At 37.9% G+C, this 23,970-nt stretch overlaps 1 protein-coding gene across 3 annotated transcripts in view; it reads left to right on the top strand.

Moving 5' to 3' along the window:
* The first annotated feature begins 2,308 nt into the window (after positions 1-2,308).
* The window catches only part of rttn (rotatin), a 58,807-nt gene continuing 37,145 nt past the window's right edge, over positions 2,309-23,970 (top strand). For all 3 annotated transcript variants that reach the window (XM_073863635.1, XM_073863636.1, XM_073863634.1), the window contains exons 1-17: positions 2,309-2,470; positions 3,054-3,241; positions 3,435-3,630; positions 3,794-3,871; positions 4,489-4,579; positions 4,669-4,783; positions 8,775-8,922; positions 9,510-9,675; positions 11,424-11,608; positions 11,719-11,834; positions 15,360-15,530; positions 15,810-16,022; positions 18,581-18,693; positions 18,802-18,928; positions 21,860-21,985; positions 22,260-22,376; positions 22,806-22,945. In XM_073863635.1, the coding sequence (XP_073719736.1) occupies positions 2,440-2,470; positions 3,054-3,241; positions 3,435-3,630; positions 3,794-3,871; positions 4,489-4,579; positions 4,669-4,783; positions 8,775-8,922; positions 9,510-9,675; positions 11,424-11,608; positions 11,719-11,834; positions 15,360-15,530; positions 15,810-16,022; positions 18,581-18,693; positions 18,802-18,928; positions 21,860-21,985; positions 22,260-22,376; positions 22,806-22,945 (2,321 nt within the window). In that variant the 5' untranslated portion in view covers positions 2,309-2,439. The remainder of the gene's footprint in view (positions 2,471-3,053; positions 3,242-3,434; positions 3,631-3,793; positions 3,872-4,488; positions 4,580-4,668; positions 4,784-8,774; positions 8,923-9,509; positions 9,676-11,423; positions 11,609-11,718; positions 11,835-15,359; positions 15,531-15,809; positions 16,023-18,580; positions 18,694-18,801; positions 18,929-21,859; positions 21,986-22,259; positions 22,377-22,805; positions 22,946-23,970) is intronic.

Here is a 23,970-nt window from a genome sequence, read left to right as displayed (position 1 = left end):
TAGATGAATTTAATTATCACATTTGAGGATCCCGCTGCGTTGTCATATGTCATCGTCCAGAGTGAGAAAATGTTAGTCATCGAATACCACCTGCAAATCATATGCACAGTTTCAGAGTCTTTGCACACCAGTTATTATCTTTTCATTGTTGGTTGGTAAAAGATTATCTTGCTTCCATACTGCCAGAAAGGAATATGAAATAAAGTCTCAAAAATGCACTAATAACATTCGAAATAATCACTATTCTCATCTCAATGTATCAAACAAGATTTACTTTTATTGTGTGTAAACAGTGTAGTTGATAATGGTATCAGTGTTGCAATAAACAGTGACATTTCTGACTGGTAAAAGATGGACAGCGCAAATGCCACCTAAAAATCGATAAAGGATATCTTGTAGGTCATATCTAGTCCTCGAAAAACCATATTGTTTTTACAAACAACATTGAGCCAGACTGTATGAAACTAAAAGCAGGCCTAAAAATATTTTAAAATAAGCAATCTCATGAACTTAAAGGAACACGCCGACTTTTTGGGATTTTAGCTTATTCATTGTATCCCCCAGAGTTAGATTAGTCCCTACATACCTTTTTCATCTCCGTCACCGTGCACACAGTAACTCTGTCTGATGCACCGCTAGCCTAGCTTCGCACAAAGACTGGAAGTAAATGGCTCCAGCTAGCATACTGCTCCCAAGTGACAAAATAACGGCAACATTTTCCTATTTATGTTGTGATTTGTATAGGGACAGCGTGTACAAATAACAAGGTCATATAAGACACAGCCATCTTTTAATCGTATACATAAAGGGAACTAATGCCACTTGGGCGGAGTGATTAGCACAACTCTGAGCAAACTCTCTGCTCCTCACCACGGGGCTTTTTGGGTGCTGCGAGCAAATCACTCCGCCAAAAATGTTGGCGTTATTTTGTCACTTATTGGGAGCAGTATGCTAGCTGGAGCCATTTACTTCCAGTCTTTTTGCTAAGCTAGGCTAGCGGTAGGTGCATCGGAGTTACGGGACGCACGGAGATGAAAAGGGTATGTATGGACTTATCTAACTCTGGGGGAAACTATGAATAAGCTTAAATCCCAAAAGGTCGGTGTGATCCTTTGAGCCTAAAGTAAGATGACCAGACGTCCCCATTTTCCGGGGACAGTCCGTTTTTTACTACGAGACACATGAGAAAGCGTCATCAAGTTATCATCAATCAATATATGAAAACAGTCAAAGTTATCGGGGGTTAAGGTACTAACTACTCATGTTTAATTAAAGTAATAAACCAATAAAGTGAACTGATCACAGCATGGTATTGAGCATTTGTTTTGTGTAGGCTAAATGATATGTTTATATTTTGCATGATTTCTTCTCTTCTTAACGTTTACAATGCTATGAAATCAGCTGAAGTAGTACCTTAGAAGTAATTTTTGATGAGATATGTCATATCTGTGCACTGAATAAAAAAGGAAAAAAATAGATTTAGGCTACAGGAATTGTTCAAATAATTGAATTAGAAACACAAAAAAAATACTTTCTTACTTAGTATTTTTCTCTTGTTTTTAGTACAAATATTCAAAAATTCTTAAAACAGGATTAATTTCCTTGATAAGCAAAATTACCTAAGTCTAGTTTTTAGACCAAAAATATGACATTCACAAAAACAAGCCAAAAAATCTTACCCCATTGGCAGATTTTTTAAGCACAAATTCACTTCAGTTTAATATTTTTTGTCTTAAAGCTAGATTTTTTTCTTAGGGGGTTTTGCATATATATAGAAAATGCATCTTGATTTAAGATTTTTTAGATATTTGTACTGAAAACAAGACAAAAGTAGTAAAAAGTCATTTTTGCAGAAAATATTTTGTTCCCATTTTTTAATTTATAGATAACAACAAATGAGATTTTAATGATATTTTGACCATTGAACTAGGAAATGTCCCCGGTTTTCATTTAAATAATCTGGTCACCTTAGCCTAAAAAGTAATGAATTAAAGGAAGTAAATTAACGCACTGCCCCACATGTTCAATAAAACCAAAGAAATTATATTTGCTAATAAATAAATACATAAACAAACAATGCCATGAACAAATCTGCAACTAACCGAGGCATAACTTAAATAAAAATATTTAAATGACATCACTTTTCTTATTAATTATATAGCATGTTTAAGAATAATTTTACAGTAATTTTGTAAATGTCCTTACTATATAATATTATCATTTAGTTATTTAATTTGCTTTTTTGTTTATTTGAGTGTAAAGTTTACCAAAGCAAATAGAGCTCTGTTATGTGTCATGACATATACCGGAAGTGCCTGACTGTGGCGCGCTCGTTGAAAACAGACCCGCGCGCTGCTGTAATGGCGAGGATGTGACGTTTAACTGTCGCTGTACACAATAAAAACACTTCGTTTTGCTTTACAAGAGGAACATACGATCATGGAGTTATCATCGCTTATTAAGAAAATCGGTAAGACGGTTTGTTTTTTAATGTTATGCTTCTATCAGACATCAGCTGTATGAGTTGTTTATGTAGCTTGAGAAGCTAAAGAGAAGTGACGCTGTTTATTTGTGTAACGTTACTGTAACTGTCTGTATACATAATCAATAATATTAGTTATGTGTCTTACATTCATGCTAATGTAGTGTTGCATGCGTATTTTGATCGATGTACGTGCTGTGATCCGTCAAAGTTTGTTTAACTTTTTAGACTTCAGAAAAGACCATAAGAAAGTTAACCATGGTTTAATTATAGTAAAAGTGTAGTAAACGTGTTTATTAATGGACTGACTACCATTTTATTATATATTTTTTTTACTACAAATATGATTTAAATGTGGTTACTGTGATACAATAGTTAACTTGTGGTTGCTATGGTTTTACGACAAATACTTCAGTCAAACCGTGGTTAATGACGTTATGAAAAGATCATGCAGAACAGCAACAGACATTGTATTGTTTGATACGTAGTTGCATTACTTTTTGTAACATACGTTATAAATTGTCACATTGCACTGTACTGTATTCTTATATTACTGATCTCTCCCCACAAGGACACTCCTTGTCTGAAATCAGAGTTCGGGCTCTTAAAAATATCAGAAGCAAACTCGATCACGGTCTGATCTCCACTCCTGATCTGGTCCAGGAAAGGATGTTGTTTGTTTTCCTACTGGAATGGTTTAATTTCCCGGAGGTTCCAATGCAAGAGGAGGCGCTGGAGTTGATCTGTATACTCTCAAAGGTAGAAAGATGCTTTAAATATTTTCAGCTGTATAAAGTGAGATGCTGATGGCAGGTAATTATGTTTTAATGGGCTGTTCAGGGGCACTATTCATAACAAATCAGATTTAAAGAAAACACACAAAGAGATGAACTCACAAGACTATTCTGCTAAATGCCATGTATTTAATTTTGGTTTTCGTGCCATTTCAAAGCACCCAACTGGAGCACACATGCTACGGGATGTAGGGGCTGTCGAATTCCTAACACAGCTTTCACCTAATGTGGATCCGCACCTGCGTACAACCGTAGACAGCATCTTCGATCAGCTTTTCCACCTTCCGGAGGTTCTGCCTAGTTGTCCACCAACCACAACGTACCAGCCACACTCTGTTCCCATTCTGCAGACGGGTATAAAAATATTTTATTGATTTAACATCGCTTTATTCTATAGATATAGACATCAATATTTCCTGTGTTATGACTCTTTTTGAATGAACATAAGCACACTGCCTGATTCAAGGTAGGAAAGAGTTGGTACTGGTTTCACCTCCAGTTGGTTTTGTGTTCACAGAAGAGGACGCGTCGACTAGGGGATATTTCCAGTGCAGTAAACCAAGGCAGACAGATGCTCCAGCCCCCAGAGTATTAGGTGGGAGACATCAACTTTCAAACATCACACAACTTTCTGGTACTATAACTTTGAAAGAGAACTTTAACTTATTTATCCCGCAACAGGAAAAATGTAAAAATGCACTTAATTGTCTAGATACACTTTACTTGCTAGTATTTTTACTGCCCCCACAACAAAAACGGTCAGCTTTATAATAAAGTTGTAATAAAAAGTTGTAATGTGAATATGTATTTGTTTGTACTGTTTAATTATTACATTTTCTTTGCAAAATAAATGAGAGCAATTATAATTGTGAATATTAATTCATGATGGATTATAACTGAGCCTTGTAAGACCAAACGTAATATTTGTAAGCCAGCTCTGTTAACATATTGGCAGTATTCACACCAGCAATGTGCAATACATCACAGAATACATTACCAGATGTTTAGGTTGGCAAGGCATAGAAACACATACATGATCACTGAAGTAAAACAATCACTGGTTGCATTATCTAATCCAAGTCCCTTGTGCATTTTTGTTCCGGGTTGTACTCAAGTTTGAATTCATTGCCCTTGTGATATGATGTTATTCCCTATATCCCTGTAACATCTGGGTCGTAACACTCAAGTTTTTTTTTATACGTTTCCTTGCAGTTAGTACTTCTGTAAGATGCCTGAAGTTTTCAGTTTTTCCATGGCTGTCTTTAAACACAACAGATCGACATATATTGTCATCAAATGAAAGGTATTTGTGTTCTCTCAGTGTGATTTTACCAGTAGTACTGTCTTAGTTCACCTGTCAGTCTACTAACCTGTCACCTGATCAATCCTTAGCTCCCTCAGAAGTGACAACCACAATTTGGTACGGACCACCTGCGAGCTTCTTCGTGATGTCATCATGCAAGACTTTCCTGCAGAAATCTTCCTTCAAAGGCCGAGTACAGTACAGGTAAGATTTACATCTCATTTCTGTCTTACCTCTGTGAATGGGTGTTAACCCCTGATAAGCTGAGTTTTTATCATAAGTGACACTGGAAATTGAGTTGAAAGCGTGTCTTTTGTCTAGGGCTGTGGCGTGATGATGATGATGATGATGATAAGCTGTCAAGCTGATATTATCCATTTTAGTACAAGCACGTTTAATGCTAAGTGACAAGTATTGCTATATTTTTGTAAAATGTGCGGCATGAATACCTTTTAGATTGTCTTTGTAAGAATTGTGAACTCATACTAATGTCCTCAATGAAATTGGCCTACTGCTGTGATATGCTTGAATAGGCACAAAGTTATTGGCAAAAGATTTGCTCTTAATGTTTTTTTCTTTTGTATAAGGAATTGAAGGTTCCATTGATTCTGACTCTCATTGATCGATTCAATTAAGTTTATTGAATCACACTCATTCATTGGCATGGCTTTGGTACCACTGGAGGGGTAGTGAACTTAAAAGTCACGATCAGGTGGCTTTTTATTTAGTGCCTAATTGAATGAAAAATCTCTATTCAGCATTTCAAAATTTACGTGTATGTTTATTTACAGTTCATCTGTGCATATAATTGCATTTGTTTTTAAATTGCTTGCCTATTTCCAGGGTCGGCGCTGTGGTGGGGCATTCGAGGGCCGTGCCCCCCCTAGTGGTCATTGATGCCCCTCCTAGTACAGGCCCCCCAAAAAATCCCTTTTAGTTAATATTTTAATATTAAATGTACACACTGTAATTTAAATAAAATAAAATGATGTGAAAAATTATTTCGCATCATTTCGGTTGTTCGTGACATGTTACTAAGCTACGTCATTATTGGACAATTCTTATTGGTCGCTGAGTAAACTTGTTACATTTGACTTTTAGCGCGCAAAATCGAAAAAACAGAGAATCGATAAAACTGTTTCTCCGTCTATATTATAGACAGTTGGCGGCTAATTGTCCTAAATATAGACAACAATGGATTTACGAAAATGGTTTAGTCCTGCGCAGCCTCTTCAATTAGCAGCATCTGATACTCCGGCCACCGCCACCAGTACGACGGTCTGTGAGAGCCGAGCTGGCCCATCTGCTATTGCTACCTCCGGACAACTTCCAAAAGTAACTAGCGCAGATATAGAGCAACAATCGTCAAGCCCTCCAAGTCAGCGGACAGCGGTTGATGACATCGGGACCGACAAGCCTGTTCAAATTGTGTTAAAACAGTATCCGGTTACAGTTTACAGTGGTAAGGGGCGATCATTCGTTGATAAATGGTTTCAACAGAGAGTGGTTGGAGTACAGTGTCAAGGCAGACGCAGCATTTTGTTTTTGCTGTCGGATGTTCAGCTTTGCTAGAAAATCTGGAACATTGGATGCCTTCGCGAGTGTGGGCTATCGTAACTGGAAACACGCAATGGCCAAAGACCGTGGATTTCATAAACATGAAACTTCGAAGGACCACATGTCTTGCCATGCAATGTGGAAGGAGAGAGAGATGCGTCGGAATATGGGGAATGAGGTATCAACACTTGTCAATGCAGATCAACTAGAGAAAAACCGATATTATGTGTCCTCACTAATAGATGTGGTTGGGTTCTTGGTTGAAAACCAGTTGCCACTACGGGGGAAAATTGACGCTTTTGATGAGATGACGGATGGAGGGTCTGGACTTTTCCTTTCCATGCTTTATTACACCATCCAAAAGGATCCTGAATTGGCTAATGTGGTGAAGACAATCCCTCGCAATGCCACTTACACCTGTCATGATATGCAAAATGAACTTATAAGAACACTCAGTAATGTGGTGACAGAGGCTATAGTGGAGGAAGTCGGTGACTCCTATTACACTTTGAAAGTTGATGGGACGCGTGACCCCACAGGATGTGAAAATATATCGATTGTGCTTCGATTTGTGAACGAGTCTTACGAAGTTACAGAACGTCTACTGTGCATCGCTACGGCTCAGAAAGGTGACGCACACACATTAACTGACACCATTCTGGATGAGCTTAACAAAGTTGGCTTAGATAGCTCAAAAATTCTGAGTCAGGTATATGATGGAGCTGCACTTATGTCGGGGAAACGTGGTGGTGTTCAGAAAATTCTACAAGACAAACTTGGACGTGAGATACCATATGTGCACTGCCTAAATCATCAGTTGCATTTGGTTGTTGTTCATGCCATGTCTGCAGAAACCGCACTTTTGGAGTTTTTTGAGGTGTGTGATTCCCTGTACAAGTTCTGTAGAAAGCCAACTGTTGCTATGCATTATAAAGGTGCACATCTTAAACGTCTTCTGGAGCAGCGATGGACAGGGCATCTTGCCGCCGTATCAATCATTCTTAAGTCATTTAATGACATAAAATCTATTCTGACCGATGCTGACACTGTGCTGAACTATGGCTCAGAGACGAGAATGGAAGCTACAGGTCTGCTCCGCAAGATATCTGAGCCAAGTTTCATGTTCCTTGCCAACTTTACCCACAGAGTCCTTTCTCTATTGGACCCACCGAACAAACTTCTCCAAACAGAGGACACTGACTTGTTGACAGGTTTAAGTGTTGTGGCGAGTGCAACAGCGTGTGTTAAAAAACTCCGTTGTGATGAAGAGTTTAAGCGGCTGCTGGATACTGCCACGCCCACCAGCGAGTCACTGAGACCCGGGCCCAAACGGAGACGCATAGAGAGCACCCGGATGGATGGATACATCGTTACAGGGCCTACAGGAGGACACAGGGGTGATGATGATAACTTGGAAACTGAACTTCGGAGATTGTATTACAACACTATTGATTCGGTGGTTGGGGAACTGGAGCGTAGATTCAGCGAGCGCAACTCACAACTGGCCAGTGCGCTTGCAGCACTAAATCCAGAGGCCGATAACTTCCTTGATGTGAAAGCTGTGAAGCAAATTCTCGACCTTTCAGGATCGATTATAATTGACGCTGAATTTGAAGTTGCTAAAGAGTTTTTAATGTCACAAAAGCTAGCAATGCAGGGAGACTGGACCATACAGCACATCCTCTCAACGTACCACAACCATCTGATTACCATGCCCAGTGTGCTGACAGCTTTCAAACATGCATTAACATTTGGCGCATCAACAGCAATGTGCGAGAATTCATTCTCCACTTTGAAAAATGTTTTTTCGGAACACAGACGCACAATGCTACACGAGAGAAAGGCCAGGTTGGTGCAGCTTGCATTCGAGAAAGATTTGACACGCAAATGCACAAGCGAATGGAAGGACACAGTACTTAGACGGTTCAGTAGCCACACTCGTCGCCTGCAACTCTTTTGAGTAAGTCGTTTGTTCAATTCACCTTTTAAAGCCAGCCCTGGCTTTCATGATAAGGCATACTAAGCAGGTAAATTGTTGATGAATGTTTGCTGGTTCTATCTGCATTTGTGTTTTATACTTGGCTACCTGTACTAAAGATGAGAGGGCATAACTTTACCCCCACCCCTTTCTGCCTTTTATTATCGTATTTCTGTGTGTGACTGAATAAACTGTGTGCATAGGGCTAACGTTACCACATAGCCTCTAAATGACATGATATGGAAATTAACAAGAATAAACGAAATTCGCAAATAATACATTTCTGCTGTGTTGTTATAATGCTATGATGTTTTAATTTGCTCAGCGAGTATAGCTCTGGTGTCACCGTGTCAGAAGTAATGCTCATTAAATAACTGTATTATGCTCTGTTTGTTACATTTTCTACTAAAAATAAAGTAATGTCATTAAATATGCCCCTCTATCTGAGCTGCATCAATCACATTGGGATTTATGATGTTGCCACTGCTTCTAAATATTTCTCAAATGGCAGTGCCCCCCCGCCGATGACCCATTGCCCCTCCAGCGTCATTGCTCTGACGCCGACTCTGCCTATTTCTAATTAAAGGTTGTTGCATGTTTACAAGGCTATTTTATAACTAACAAATTTCTGCTTCTCTGTGTTGTTGCTTTCCTGTTCAGAGTCTTCTGTCACTTCTTAGGCTAAACACTGATAGTGATGTCAGTTACCTGACGTTTCAAGCGTTGACCTGTCTGGAGCAGCTTTGTAGAAACCTGAGGAGTCGTCTGCGTTTCTACAGGGATCCGAGCTTCCGCTCCGCCAAGCAAGGTGTCCAGCCACACCCATATGAAAAATAATTACTTAAAAGGGACATATCATGAAAATCTGACTTTTTCCATGTTTAAGTGCTATAATGGGGTTCCCAGTACTTCTATCAACCTAGAAAATGTGAAAGAGATTAACCCAGTAACTGTGGTGACCAATCCTGCAAGCATGTGAAAAAATAGGTCATTGAAATTTGGCTCCCCTTGTGATGTCAGAAGGGGATAATACCGCCCCTTAATCTGCACTATCCAACCATGACACTGTCATTTAGGCAGAGATCAGCTCATTTGCATTTAAATGACACACCCAAAACGGCACTTTTTTGCTTACACCTACAAAGTGGCAATTTTAACATATTATAATAAATTATCTATATGATATTTGAGCTAAAACTTCACATACGTACTCTGGAGAAAACACCAAAGATTTATTTTACTTCTCAGAAAAGTCTTGTGAAATGTCCCCTTTAATCTAGCATGATTTAAATGTCTTCTAAATGTAATTTTAAACTTGGTGAGGAAATTCTTTTTGTTTGTTTATATATTTCACTAAATATATTTTATATCCATCTTATTGTCTCACCCCTATAGATCCTGTGTCTCAAAACTCCTCCATCTCCTACTCTCAGGAGGTGAGGGGGACACAGCGCTCCGGTGTCTCTACCCCAGAAGAATGTTCTCCAAGACCCTCTGTAGTGGGCCGGCCTGGTCAGCGGCTGCGTGGTGATGGCCAGGATGGGGATGCTGCCTCTTCTAGGTTCATACAAAAGTTATTTTTTAACCATTAAAGGGCACCTATTATGCCAAATTCCCTTTGGACACAATGTGTGTTGGCAGTGTGTGAACACAACCACCCTACAATGAAAAAAATCCACCTGGTCCTTGTGATCTCACATTGATACGAGAATCAAAACGGCATGTCTAATGAGACTGCTTTGGTTTAATGAGGATTAAAAAACAAGGAGCAGCTGAATTTTTTTCATCTTAGGGTGGTTGCGTTCACCCCACCCACTAACAGTCCTGCACTGTCTGTTGATAAGGAAATGAGGAGCTGTAGATCTTTTGCATTTAAAGATACAGACATTAAAACAGCGCTGCCACCCAAATAGGGGCATTTTGGACATACTTTAATAAATGTAATATAATAAATCTGTTGGGAATTTTGAGCTGAAACTTTACAGACACATTCTGTGCCCCCCCAAGACTTCTATTACATATTGTAAAAAGGCCATAATAGGTGCCCTTTAAAGGAATTGTTTCAGTCAATATACATGGTTGTTGTATAATGTGTATATGTAAGCAATAAGTTGTATTTTTTTCTGCATTTTTTTAACCAGGATGCTAAGAAACATTGCTATTAACCAAACTTTTAATGATCTTTTTTGCATATTCATATTAATATCTATTTAATATTTAGAATCAGCGTTAATTATGCTGGTGCATATAGGTACCCTTACAAAAAGTAACCATGGTTTTATTACAGTTAAAACCAAAAAAACATGATTACTATACTGCCCTACAAAGCGAAAGCGCAGTAACTACGCATTTGGTCAAAATTGAGTTAAGGGTTAAAATGGGCTTTGTGAGATCTGTTGTGTCTTGTGACAAAGTCTCCTGGTTAAATTTTGTCCCAATTCAGAGAAATGTGTGTGCCAAAATTGCAGTAACATGTTTGACTGGCTGGTGTAAAAAACTTTAAAGCCATTTTTCTCAGTTTCAGTGTTTGCGTAGATACTGCACTTAGCCTTTGGAGGGCAGTATAGTAAAACCACAAAAGTTTACATTTACTAAAGTTTTCAAAGACCAGATTTAAACCATGGTTTCTATGGTAAAATCATGGTTTTGCTAATAGTAATCAATACACCAATGAACCATAGTTCCTACACTTTTACCATAAAGAAACCATTGTTAATTTTTCGTAAGGGTAAGCCAATCACAGCAAAGGTCATTCACATAAACAGTTATAAAAAGTATTCATTTTCATTGGACAGGGTGGAAGAAATTTGCCTCATGAATTGAATTGGCTAGCTGGATAGCGTAGCGAAACAGCTTTGGCCTTTGTATACATCCTTGCTGCATCATAAAAAGTAGCCCAACATGTCCTCATCCCCTTTAGGGCATGATCCTGGGGGCAGTGTTTGTTTAAATTTTGGTGTTTGTGATGTCACTAACCCAGGAAGAAGCTCACTCGATGTAGTTTTTAAAAAGCGATTTTGGACAATATTGTCTTTTTGCATTTATAACTTTGCAGATGTTGTTCATGCTCAAACAGCAACGTTACACACACAAACTGAAGTTAAAATGTAAAATCATAATCAAGGACCCCTTTAAGGCCAGGCCATAACTGCTAAATTTAGATTTATACTGTAAAGTATATCAAAAGATGAGAAGAACAAAATATAGAAGAGGAATTCAACACTGCCTTAAACTGTTATAATTTTTTCAAATGTTGCCCACAACCATCCACGTTTTTGCGCATTAAGTTTTTCTTTTTATTGTATATAGCGGTAGCAGCAGTCAGGGAGGGCTTCCCCCTGGGCCGGCCCAGCAGTCTCCCCTCCCGCAGCCCCACCTGGAGCTTCCCCTAGAGATGGAGGCGGAAGATTCACTGGAGCTACAGCTTCAGCAGTGGAGCCTGGCTAGATTCGGCGTGGCGGTTGTAGAGCACGCTCTCCCTCTCATCAAGACAGGTCAGAGACCTCTTAAAACCTCAGCTACAGCTGCGCCGTTACAATTACGGACATGCTTTCAAATTTCATCCATCTTTTCAAATTTTCCTCTTTCATCTCCACGCTTTAAGAGAGCCTGAAGGTTTTCCAGCGGGCGATGGAGTTGCTGGCGGCGGCACAGGGGCTTCTGGGAGACAGTGTTGCCCCTGAGGTGTGGGACGAGCAGAGCCTGACTGCGACAGAGCTGGCAAGTGTCTTCAACAGCCCTCCTCCATGATGCCGTGAGGCTGATGTCTGCATCAGTGCATACAAACACACACCTGTCGCCTCCCCGTACCAAGCACTCCACTCACTCTGACAGACGGTCATTGTAGAATGTTAAGCTATCAGCGCACATCAATCATGGCACACTGGTTATTTCTTAAGCCAGTTTCACAACCTTTTACAATCCTGACCACAATTTAATACTCAGGGTTCCCATAGGTTCTTGAAATCCTTGAAAGTTGGTGAATCTGGGGAAGAAATTCAAGGCCATGGGAAGTTTAAAAAAATCTACATACATAGATACAGGTCATTGAAAGTGCTTGAATCTATTTTATGCAAGAAGTTTTCTGGGGGGAAAAAATCCATATTACTCCCGTGTAGTGTAGGATAATATCATAAAATTTGTAAGCACACGTGCTAAACTGTTCGCTTTAAATGCTTATATCTTCTGTATGCGAATGTTGATTCATACCAAAATGCTCTTTTGCCTAGTTGTGTTTGACACAGTAAAACGTCTCGGGTTTCGTATGTAACTGTTGTTCCCTGAGAAGGGAACAAGACGTTGCGTCTCCCTTGCCATAGTTCCTGCGTCCATGTAACACCGCCTTTGGCAATATTTCAGATAGCGATATACTTCCTGGCTCTCGCATCTCCCTGTCTTTGTCTCTAAGCCTCACCATTGGTCGATTTTGATATACACATTCAGACGCACTTACCCCATGGAGGCATTTCCAAAGTGTCACCGCAGTGACGCAATGTGAGTTACCTCGAAAGGGAACTGTAACAATGTATCCTAAAAGATAACACGATGTACCCTTGCTCTCACTTGAAATGTGTCCCCACATTTAGTCCTTGAATTTGAGGGTATTGGACCTGGAAAGTCTATGAAAGGCCCTTGAATTTGAAGCTAACTAAGGTGTGGGAACCCTGAATACTGTACATATCTGTTGATTTCGCCCAAAAAACCTCTTTGAAGTAAGATTTACATTAGTTAATGCAAGTTTGCAGTAATAAGAACAATGTGAACGAGTTGGCCTATCAACATTTATATACATTTATATATAAATTGTTCTGGTATTCATCTTTATAATATAATAAAGCAATAATATAATAAAGCAATAAGCCCCAAGAAGCAGTGGGTTACCAGTGCATTTTATAACAGCTAAGGGGCGTTGTTAGGCATGATGCGAAGCGGAGAACCCCCTTAGCTGTTATAAAATGCACTGTAAAGGGCGATTTATAGTCGTGCGTAGGTCCTACGCCGCAAAAATTTTAACAGCGCGTCAGTTCTACGCGGACCGCAAGCGCTGTGATTGGTCCACCAGAACCCCTCCCGTCAGGTAAAACAAACTGCGTCGTAGGTATTTCCGTTTGCGACGGTGAAAACAAAGATGAGCCAAGTTGAGGAGTGATTTAACTCAAACTGCAAAAAAAGTCACTGTTTATTTACTTCCATCATTGCTGGTCTTCTCAAATCATACACAACAAGTTGCGGTTTCTTCTTCATTTGTGGGTTAACTTGCCAAGTTTCTTCTTCTCTGACGGTCGCGCTGCTACTGTGGTCACACGCGTGGATACTGCCTACCAGCGGTTTGCGCGTGTGTTTGCACGTCGACGCGGAGGACGACGCAAAAGTATAAATGAAAACCGACGCGGAACCTACGCCATCGCGGCTACGCCGTAGGACCTACGCACGACTATAACGAGCCCTTAACCCACTGCTTCTTGGGGCTTATTGCTTTTATAAAATGGTTACTTCATATGCATAGCAGGATTTCATAAAAGTTCAAAAATTTCATCTTACCTTCATTTGATCTCTTATCACCTCTAAAATTTTCAGCTAAACGGTGAGTTAATTAAGTTTTGTGAAGAACTTTTGTAAGAGATCAGATTCTGAGCCATCAAAACTTACACACGGTGTTTTTAGTGTTTAGTGAATGCGTCAGTGTTTAAGTTGGGTAAGATCGCCACCCAGTGGATAATATCGGAAATATAGATTTGATTTAGAAAGTCCTCAGGGAGCGTTTTCTCTTTATTGACGAGATGACTCAACAATATTTATTGACATTTATCAGGATATCGCCATTAATTGTGCAATTATAGAAAAATAAAAAATATAATTAAAGACTGTGGTGTTTATGTTCTTAAATCAGTAGGTAGCAACAGTGGTGCAGTGATACTTATGTAATGCGGTCTGAACCGTGGGTTTACCGGGGTATTTTATCACGGCTTAGAACGCGTCTCAACCAATCAGAATGAAGAACCAGAACGGGGTGTTTTATAATATTATATAATATAATATTATATAATTTGTTCTAGTTTTATATTATCAGGAATGAAGCAAAAACAAAACAGGCTGTATTCATTTTCTTCTCTTTAAAATTTTTATTTATTCTTTTCAATATATTTTTTGCTACCACGCATATATTTACGCTTTATCTGTTCAAATACATAATACATTTATTAAATAAATAAATCCTTTGTTCAGTTAAACTAGGCGTCGTGATATGGAACTGTAATGTAGTCGATCTGGAACTACTTCATAGGTTTACTGTAAAATAAGGCACACTCTTTTGTTTGTCAACCAACCAGCATTCAGCGGCCCTGTGGTATATGGTCTAATAATTCTCGTCAAGGGTTTTCCTAAAAGCATAAACGCTGACTTGCTTTGCTATTAAATGTTTTGTTTGCTCAGCCCTACACATCAATTTGGCTTCGTGAGAGTGTTTAAGGAACCAGTTTGAAAGCAATTATTATTTTATTTTTGGTTTGAATTTCACACTATAATTGCTCATTGTTAAAGTAATAGTTCACCCAAATATGAAAATTCATAGTTTATTCACAATTTTGCCATCTCAAATGTATATGACTTCCTTTCCTCAGCTGAACACAAACAAATAATTTTACAGCTCATTGTCTACCTACATCCATCATTACAGTAATCCAAATGACTCCAATCGGTTTGTACAGTATATATTTATATGTCTTCAAAAGCTGATGACTAATTTAAAAAATGACTACCGTAATATTTTATACTTATTTAACTATTGATACATTGCATATTCACAAACAGACAGATCAGTGGGGTACATTCAAATATGCGACTAACTTTCAATTTCATTGGTTCTAGTGTCTTGTGACAAAACACACGTTATGTCTAATATATCATAGACATGCATTATATTATAATCATACAAAAAATGATTTAGGTCGAAAGGGTTTTTAAAGTTGCCTCTTCCTGCAAAATTTTTTTTTTGCCTTTAAGAAATGTTTATAAACATGCATATTAAGCTTTCTGTGGGTGCACATATGTGAACCTACCCCTTTGCACATGAATATGTATTTTAGTGCATGACTCCCCCTCTCATTGATCTTTAATGCATGCTCTTGAAAACCTGTCATCTTTATACCTTACTTTAAAATGAACAGGACTCTTGCTGCCCCCTACTGGCAGGTTGTTGCCATAAGATCATTGTAGTACTAATGTGTACTTTATGTTTTGCAACAGAGGGAGAAATTACATGCCTGTATAGAGATGTTGGGAGATGTTATGTGTTACCATCATAGCATGACCTCCTCTGAACAGCCTGAATCATCTCTGATCCACCACAGTATGGTCTTCGTGGGCACTGCCATATTTACAGTCCGTCTCCTGCAAATCTTGTTACCTGTGGAGAAGGTGAGCGAGCATATGGCCGTTCCATTCTTAGACATTAATAAGCCACGTCAACGTCGCTAAATGGACATATGGCCATGTCCTTCACGGTCATTATTAAAACAAATGAGAGTGTGAAAACCCCAGAAGTCAGTGTAAAGGGTCAATTGTTCAGTTATGCGTACAGCACTGCAGTTACAAACAAAATCATTAGGATTTATTTATTATTCATTATACTAATGTGTGTTTTAACTTTTGTGCTTGTTAACTTTTTATGCCCTATTGTTTTGTCATTTGATACAGGCTGGAGAGAACCTACCGGAAAGTACAGTGGCTGCCATATTTCTCATATGTCTTGATACATCTTTCAGTGTGGCATACCCTATTATACACGAGTCAGCTGTGGCTTACCTAGAACAGGCTTGTATTGAAAGATACAACATGTATCGCAGAGTGTCTCGCATTTCTCATTGCATGGAGGCTACATGCACCTTTCTAAAGGATGCACAGGCTGAGGTAATAGTTAAAAATATTCAAAACTTGTAGGATATCTGCAAGAGGACTGCTTTTTCAAATGATTGTTTATCTTAAAGGTCACCCTTATCTGTCAATGTTTTAGAGATGTACTGTAATAATAGTCTCGGTGTCCCCAGAATTTTCTTGTAAAGTTTCAGGTCCAAATGCCCAATAGTTAATTTATTATACAGTACCATGTTGAAAAGGCATTTTGAGGAAAAGTGCTGTTTTTGTGCTGCTTCTCCTCCCTGTTTACTTTTATCTATACTGAAATCAAAAACAGTTTTTAACTCTTTCCCTGCCAGCATTTTTCATGATTTTCACAAAAGTTTAATGCCTCCCAGAAAATGCTCTTCTTTAAATATATAACCATCAGTGTTGGGTGTAACTAGTTACAAAGTAACTAGTTACTGTAATAATATTACTTTTTTCAGTAACTAGTAGTGTAAGGCATTACCCGTCTGAAAATGGTAATATTATTACAGTTTTCCCGAGCTAGTTACTTGAGTTACATTCGCCAGCAGCACCTTCATCACACAAGGCACAAAAAAAGAGAACAAAAGGGAAGGGGAGGAGGGCATGAATGAAACAGTGATTGCTCTAAGTTTGGCACAAGGTATCATTTACCATCACCGATTGGTCGACACCCGGCAGCCAGCAGCACAGAGCGGCAGCGGCACACTCAAAGACAGATCGGGAAAATGGAAGCGTCAACAACGGCAAGCTCTTTTTCAGAGGAAGGTTCCCAGCAACAGAAAGCTAGTTTCGACGGGTGGAGATTCAGTCATATTTTATTATGTTCAACGGAAGGAAAATTACTTGACGGTGAAGTGCACACTCTTTAATGTTTCTCCGAACGCTGTGCCCCGCGTCCGGTAGCGGGTAAGGAAGCCAGCATTTTCTTGGCCGTGGCTTGCCCAAATAAACATTCTTGTCCAGAAAAAAAATGTAACTAGTAATATAACTAGTTACTTTCTCCAGGGAGTAATAAAGTAAAGTAAGGCATTACTATTTTTGAGAGTAATATGTAATACGTAATATATTACTTTTTTGAGTAACTAGCCCCAACACTGATAACCATACAATATATTAAATAAAGGAACAGACCATCTGCTTTAAAAAAAAAAAAAAAAACATTTCATCCTACCTTCATTTGTTTTCTTTTTATCACCTCTCAAATATGGGTAGGTTTCTTAAAAAACACTAAATTTTAAGCAAAAAGCTGAGATAATTCCATTTTTGTGAAGGACTTTTGATATAGATCAGATGCAGAGTGATCCTCAAAACTTACACGGACATACAGCTGTTTGTCCTAGGGTGATACTTCCGGGTTTTATAAGTTGCGGACGTGGTGGATAATAGCGGTATTGCGGATTGACGAGATAACTCATCAATGGCGGGGAAAGAGTTAATAAAGAGTAAATCACCTAACTTCATTGTTCATAATGAATGTGTAGTAATGAATTATGTAAATAAGTTTTAAAAAAGTGATTATGTTCTACCTTTTGATGGTTTGGGGCGGGGCCTGCGCAAAGTGATGTCAGTTTGCTCAGAAAATGCCAGCAGCTTGGCCAATTTTTATCATTACAGGGTGGTTATGTACACACACAGGCGATACAAAAATTATATTCAAACTAGGGATGCATAACGATTAATCACGATTAATCTATAGCAGAATAAAAGTTTTTGTTTACATGATATATGTGTGTGAACTGTGTATAATAATTATGTGTATATATAAATATGCACACATGCATGTATAATTTTAAGAAAAATTATGTATATTTAAATAATAATTATATATTATACAAAAATATAAATTATACATAAATATAAAAAATGTATATACACATGTAAACATTTCTTAAATATATACATGCATGTGTGTGCATGTATCTTTACAAAGTTATTATACCCAGTTCGCACACATATATGATGTAAACAAAAACTTTTATTCTGCTATAAATTAATCACAATTAATCATTATTCATTCCTAATTCAAACAACATATAAAAGTGAATTTCTCATATAAGGTGACCTTAAAGGAAATATTTTCTCATGAAAGTTAGCACCATAATTATTTAATAGGCGTCATGTTTCCTCATTGTTCCAAATTTGTTTCATGTGGAATGCATAAGTATAATTTTTTGAAGGATCTTCGTGTAGCTCTTGCTATGACATTGACGGTTCATAGTGACCATGTCTGCCAAGCTCCAAAAGTGAGAAAAAGATAAAAAGAAGGATGATAAAAATAGTCCATGGAGGTGACAGTTTTGAGTGAATTTCAAAACTGTATGGTTTCAACATCTTGGAATATAGTGCATATGTCATGTGGACTATTTTTATGGTGTTTTTCTTATTTACTTTGCAGTTTAAGATTGTTATTGTCAAAATTGTTCCATAAAGATTTTTCTTCTTTTTCTTACTTATTTTCGATGAATAAAAACCGAATACAGGTTTGAAATGGCATTAGTAAATAAAATAGTTTTTTTATTTTAGCCATTTTCATAATTAGAAAGTTTGAGTGTTTTTTTCCTATATTTGTTGCTTTCTTACAGGGTGATAAGAATTGGCATGAACTTTTGGATCTCGCTGAGCAAGCAACTGATGCTTTTCCATACCATCAGCACTTAACGGTAGTCAAGGAATGCGTCCAGATTTGCTCCTACCTGTGAGTTACCTACAATTACAGAAACCGCCATTGACATCTGCTGTTTTGTCTGCCGCTACCGTAGAGGTGTCATTGTATGAAAATCTGTAAAAATCGTGTCTCTCGTAGGTGGAAGTTTGAACACGCGAGCCCGCTGCTGCAGTCGGAAAGTCAGAAGATATTTCTGAAGCTTTTATCTCATCCTCTGTCCCCAGTGAAGGCGGAAACCTACTCTTGCACTCTGAGCATTTTGAAGGTACATACTGTGCTATGGAAATTGGGCGCTGGGGCCTATTTTGAGGCAGATCAAGTAGAAAAGTAAGACCGTAAATTCATCCAGTTTTGGAGCCCAAATCTGCACCAAATCCAACTTCTGATGGTAGCTTAGTTTACATCGTTCCTAGCTGGTTATTAGCTGATGTTGTATTGTTTAGGTATATGATCATCGTGTCTATAAACTACTAGACCAGGCATTACATCTTGATTCACCAGATTAGAGTTGTTAGACTACCTTGGTAAATCAGGTGGTTAGGGATGTTTAAAGCTCACATAGCACACTTATCTCATGTTACTGTAGTATTACATCCTTTATATAGCCAAAGAGTCTTCAGTTTTATCAGATATATAAAAGACAGATTAAACCCGAGCTTCTGGAGGCGTGTCACGGATGGAGGGAATTGCAAGCAACACACACAAAACATTATCCGACTATCTGTGGATAACTCATAATTTACTACATGTTTGTGTCGTGTACATTATATGCACTTATGCACCGATTGCCAACAAAACACAGATGTATGCTGCAGTTTTACTTACTTGGGATCACCCCATTTCAACCAAATCCAGCGTTAAACAAACACACATGCACAACTCCGATTCTTCCCCGGATAAATAAACTATATCCATTGTTTCCACATGCTTGCGTTCTTTGGAAAGCCGAACAAGCTTAAGTTTTCCTCAAAAAAACAAAACCGATGTTGATCTCTGGGCTGCTCTTGGTTGGTTTGTGTGCGCGCTTATTCTGTTTAAAGTGCCCATATAAGGACTTCCACTGTACTCCCTGCACTGAAATTGAAATAGCAAAGTGCATTCGGCACAGAAACACTCACACGTCCGACTGCTTTTTTGGCATTTTGTCTATGTTTAGCATGATGAATCCGACTCTTACAGGAGACATATAATGAAAATCTGACTTTTTCCATGTTTAAGTGCTATAATTGGGTCCCCAGTGCTTCTATCAACCTAAAAAAGTGATAAAGAACAACCCAGCAACTTAGTAAATCATTCTCTTCAAGCAAGGAATTTGGCTCCCCTTGTGATGTCAGAAGGGGATAATACCGCCCCTTAATCTACACTATCCAACCACCGCACTACAGAGAGAGAGAGAACAATTGACAGCACAATTGAGTTTGAATTTCAACAAACCACAATTATGGGGATCAGTGTTTACATTTGGTCAGCTTATTTGCATTTGTAAGGACATACCCCAAAATGGCATATTTTTGCTCACACTTACAAAGTGGCAATTTTAACATGTTTTTAACATAAATTATCTATATGGTATTTTAAGCTAAAACTTCACATATATATACTCTGGGGACACCAAATCTTAAAAAAGTCTTGTGAAATGTCCCATTTACCAATTGTTAATAAGTCAGAATGCATAAAATTGCTTTAACCCTATAACTGTCACCGCCCCTTTTGAGTGGGGGGGTGAAAAGGTGATCTGCACGTTAAAATTACTATAACTCTGGCATTCTTTGGTTTAGAAGCAAAATCTTGGTCTCTTTTTAAAGAAGACAAATTGAAGTTGTAAATATTAAATGACAAAAAAGTTATACCCGTTTAAATTTATTTTAAATAATAAAAATAATGCAATAAAGTATATACTCTCTAATCAAATGTATATATAAATTTAAATGTTTTACTCTCAAAACGCCACACCAATAAAGACACAAGTCTCAACTAGTTCTAAACCAAATTTTAGGTGAAAATAACAAAAAATGAATTTTCTGTCACACTTTTAGTGGTTTTACCAACCAAGGCCACTAGGTGTCAATGGTTAGTTGCAATATCTTGTCACAAGTTAATAAATTACTGTCTCTGCATTGTGTTAAATGCAAAAAGGTTTTGAAATATGAAAATTACATTCTTAGAGCTTTCAAACGATATATAGTTTGTCAAGATTTTTGAAGATTCATATATTCATTTTGAAGAATATTAGAATTATGAATATATACGAATTCATATGGCCTCCTACAGGGTCAGTGACAAATAACAAAATGACTGTCCCTACTAAATTTCCATCATTGGAATATTGGAATATGAAAACTACATTCCTAGAGCTTTCCAACAATATATAGTTTGTCAAGATTATTTCAAGATTATAGGGTATTAGTGTTATAAATATATAATCATTTATATGTATTCCTATGGGGTGAGTGACATTTAACAAAATAACTGTCCCTATACAAATTCTATCATCAAATGGCCTTGAAATATGAAAACTACATTCCCTGAGCTTTCCAACAATATATAGTTTGTCGAGGTTATTTCAGGTTAATGGGATATTTACAAATAAATATGTAATAACATTTTGGGCCCACCTGTTGGTCTGCGACATTTTAGAAAATGACTCTTACTACATACTTTTTTTTTCAAAATGGTGTTGATATATTAAAACTACATTCTTAGAGCTTTCCAACGATATATAGTTTGTCAAGATTGGTGTAGGTTTAGACTAAGTAATTATTGTTTTAAATATGTAATGCCAAACGTCCCACCTGTGGGACAGTGAAGTTATAGGGTTAAACACACTTGTTCCTATTTTTTCATATACGTTTTTTTAGCACAACAAACCACCACAGCAAAAATCTAAAATTGTTATCATATTACAAAATTTTAATTACATATACTATTGCCTAGCCATGATTAAGCATGTTTTTAAACACTTCTTAAGCTGGTATGACCTGGTGTGTCCTCCAGGAAATTTAATATATTTGTTGTACAGTTCTTTATGTAGGGGGTAAACTGCGGTTACCATTGATAACATGTGTATGTGTGCAATATAACAAATTGCTATCACATTTCCTTGCCATTCTATTACACTTCACATAGAGCGATGGTGACACCTGACCTCTGTAGACAGCAATATTGCCACCCTATCTTCCCTCTCTCTTCCCAACAGGACTGTTTAGGAGTTCAGAACGTGGCCAAACCCGCCTCATCCATCTGCAGCGGCGTGCACTTCCTGTTTCACCCCCGCGTCCTATATGAAATCAGCGTGTTTGGCCTTCAAGACCAAGCAGGAGAGGTGAATTATTCAGCTTTTCGTTTTTCTAGCAGACGCCTGTGTAATGCACAATGAAAGAATACAGTGGTATACAGATACGAAGCTTGTTGATAAATTATGTAGCCGTACATTGATGTTTGATGTGTTATTAAGGTCATGCTAAAATAATGTTTGACATTGGAAACGCCCTTGCGTCACCGCTTTTTGTGACACACCGTAGATGCTGGATTTGTAGCTAGCCTGTTGTAAGTGCAAAATCATGGAGCCATTAACTTAGTTTATGTGTGATCCAAAGGTGAGCTGCGCTGCCAAGGATATCCTGCTCTATCTGCTGAAAGGACGATTGATGATGACAGCCGCAAGCTGGAGCAGGTTTAATGAGGCCCTTTACGTAGTCATTCCCGTATTACAGGTGCACAGTCTTTCTTTCCCTCTCTGTTCACACATACACATACGCAAATGCAATCTTAAATCAAACTGGGCCGGGGAAAAAAATTCTGTCTAATATTAACATGTTTGCTAGACGCCTGGGGCAGACTAGTAATATCAATGTTACGTCACATTCTATTTTAAACAAGGTTAGCAAACTTCCTTATTTTTTAAACCCTCATATAGCAAGGGTGTGTTGGGGGGCCGCATCTGTCTTTGAATATTCATAAATCTTGTCAAGGTCATCACGTTTGCCTCATGTTTTGCTGAGGGCGCTCTGTAATTGGTTCGTTCTGTCAATAAAGCGGAAGTAAAATGCTCTCTTGACATAACGTGTTTGTTTATTATTGTGCTCAGCTGGGTTTTCATTTGCGAGTGTTTTGTTTGTTGTTGATGCATTTATGTATATTAGAGTTACGCATGCACAGACGACGTCCTGGGAAACTGCGCTTTGCTGATAAGCGAAGCATCTGCCGATAATGGAGATGAGGTGCGTTCTCTGACAGTCAGGCTACGGGCCGCCCTCCGGCTTCTGTTCACCAAGCATCATGCGTGAGTTCAATGTGCACAGCCTGTGTGGCAAAGTGCACAAAGGTTTCGGACTGTTTCATATGAATGTGCTTTTGGGTTTTTTTCTTCATGTCTTCACTACACACTAGGGGTGTGAGGAGACACTTAATCTACGAGACGAGACACGATATTGGGTTCATGAGAACGAGACGAGACGAGATTTTTACATTTTTTTAAGAAATACTCAATAATAAAATAAATGAATGGGCAACAGAAATCACATTATTTTAAAATGTTTTAAGTAATCAAGGACTGTCCCTAACAATTATTTTGCTAATTGATAATGAAGTATTTTGATATTTTCCGTAATAAAAATATACCCAATTTAGCAATTACCTTTAAAATTACATAATGATGCAATAATCATTTGTTCAAATAAAGTATCCTTTAATAAGTAATAAGTAGCCTTTGTAATAAAAAACAGCATTATGTATTATAACAAATGCCTGCAGGGAGCGCTAACAGACCTGCTTTTGTTACTTTCACTTTAGAATCTAAACTTTAGCTGCATACTTTTAACCAAACAACGTTTAAATCCATTTAAATCTTTAATATTTGTCCAATTCGTTACAACAGAAATGATATAATCACTTTTCATCTTGATCAAGGACATGCAAAGATAAAATCATGTAAACTCACTTGTTTTTAATCTGCTAAGACACCTCTGACACTGACCGTTTCTCAAACAGAAAGCTGCATCCTCCGGAGGTTGCATATGCAGGCTGCATACGTCATCAAGCCTGGTTTATTTTAGTTAACTGAGCATTACATTCGCAAGTCATAAGCATATTACAACAAATTACGATTTACGTAATACAATAGTAAACTTTATAATTGTTAATATTCTGTAATAAGACAGTCTTTATGAAGTATGCAGTCTACAAATGCGACCTCCAAAGGATGCGGCCGTTTGTGTGATAAACGGCCAGCATTTCACCCCCCCCGAGAAATCTCGTGACATAATTAATTTCGTGATACATATTTAATCTTGCAAGATCTCGTCACAC

Source organism: Misgurnus anguillicaudatus, chromosome 25 (assembly GCF_027580225.2).
Source record: "Misgurnus anguillicaudatus chromosome 25, ASM2758022v2, whole genome shotgun sequence".
Classification (NCBI taxonomy): domain Eukaryota; kingdom Metazoa; phylum Chordata; class Actinopteri; order Cypriniformes; family Cobitidae; genus Misgurnus; species Misgurnus anguillicaudatus.
This window is presented reverse-complemented; position numbering and strand designations above follow the sequence as displayed.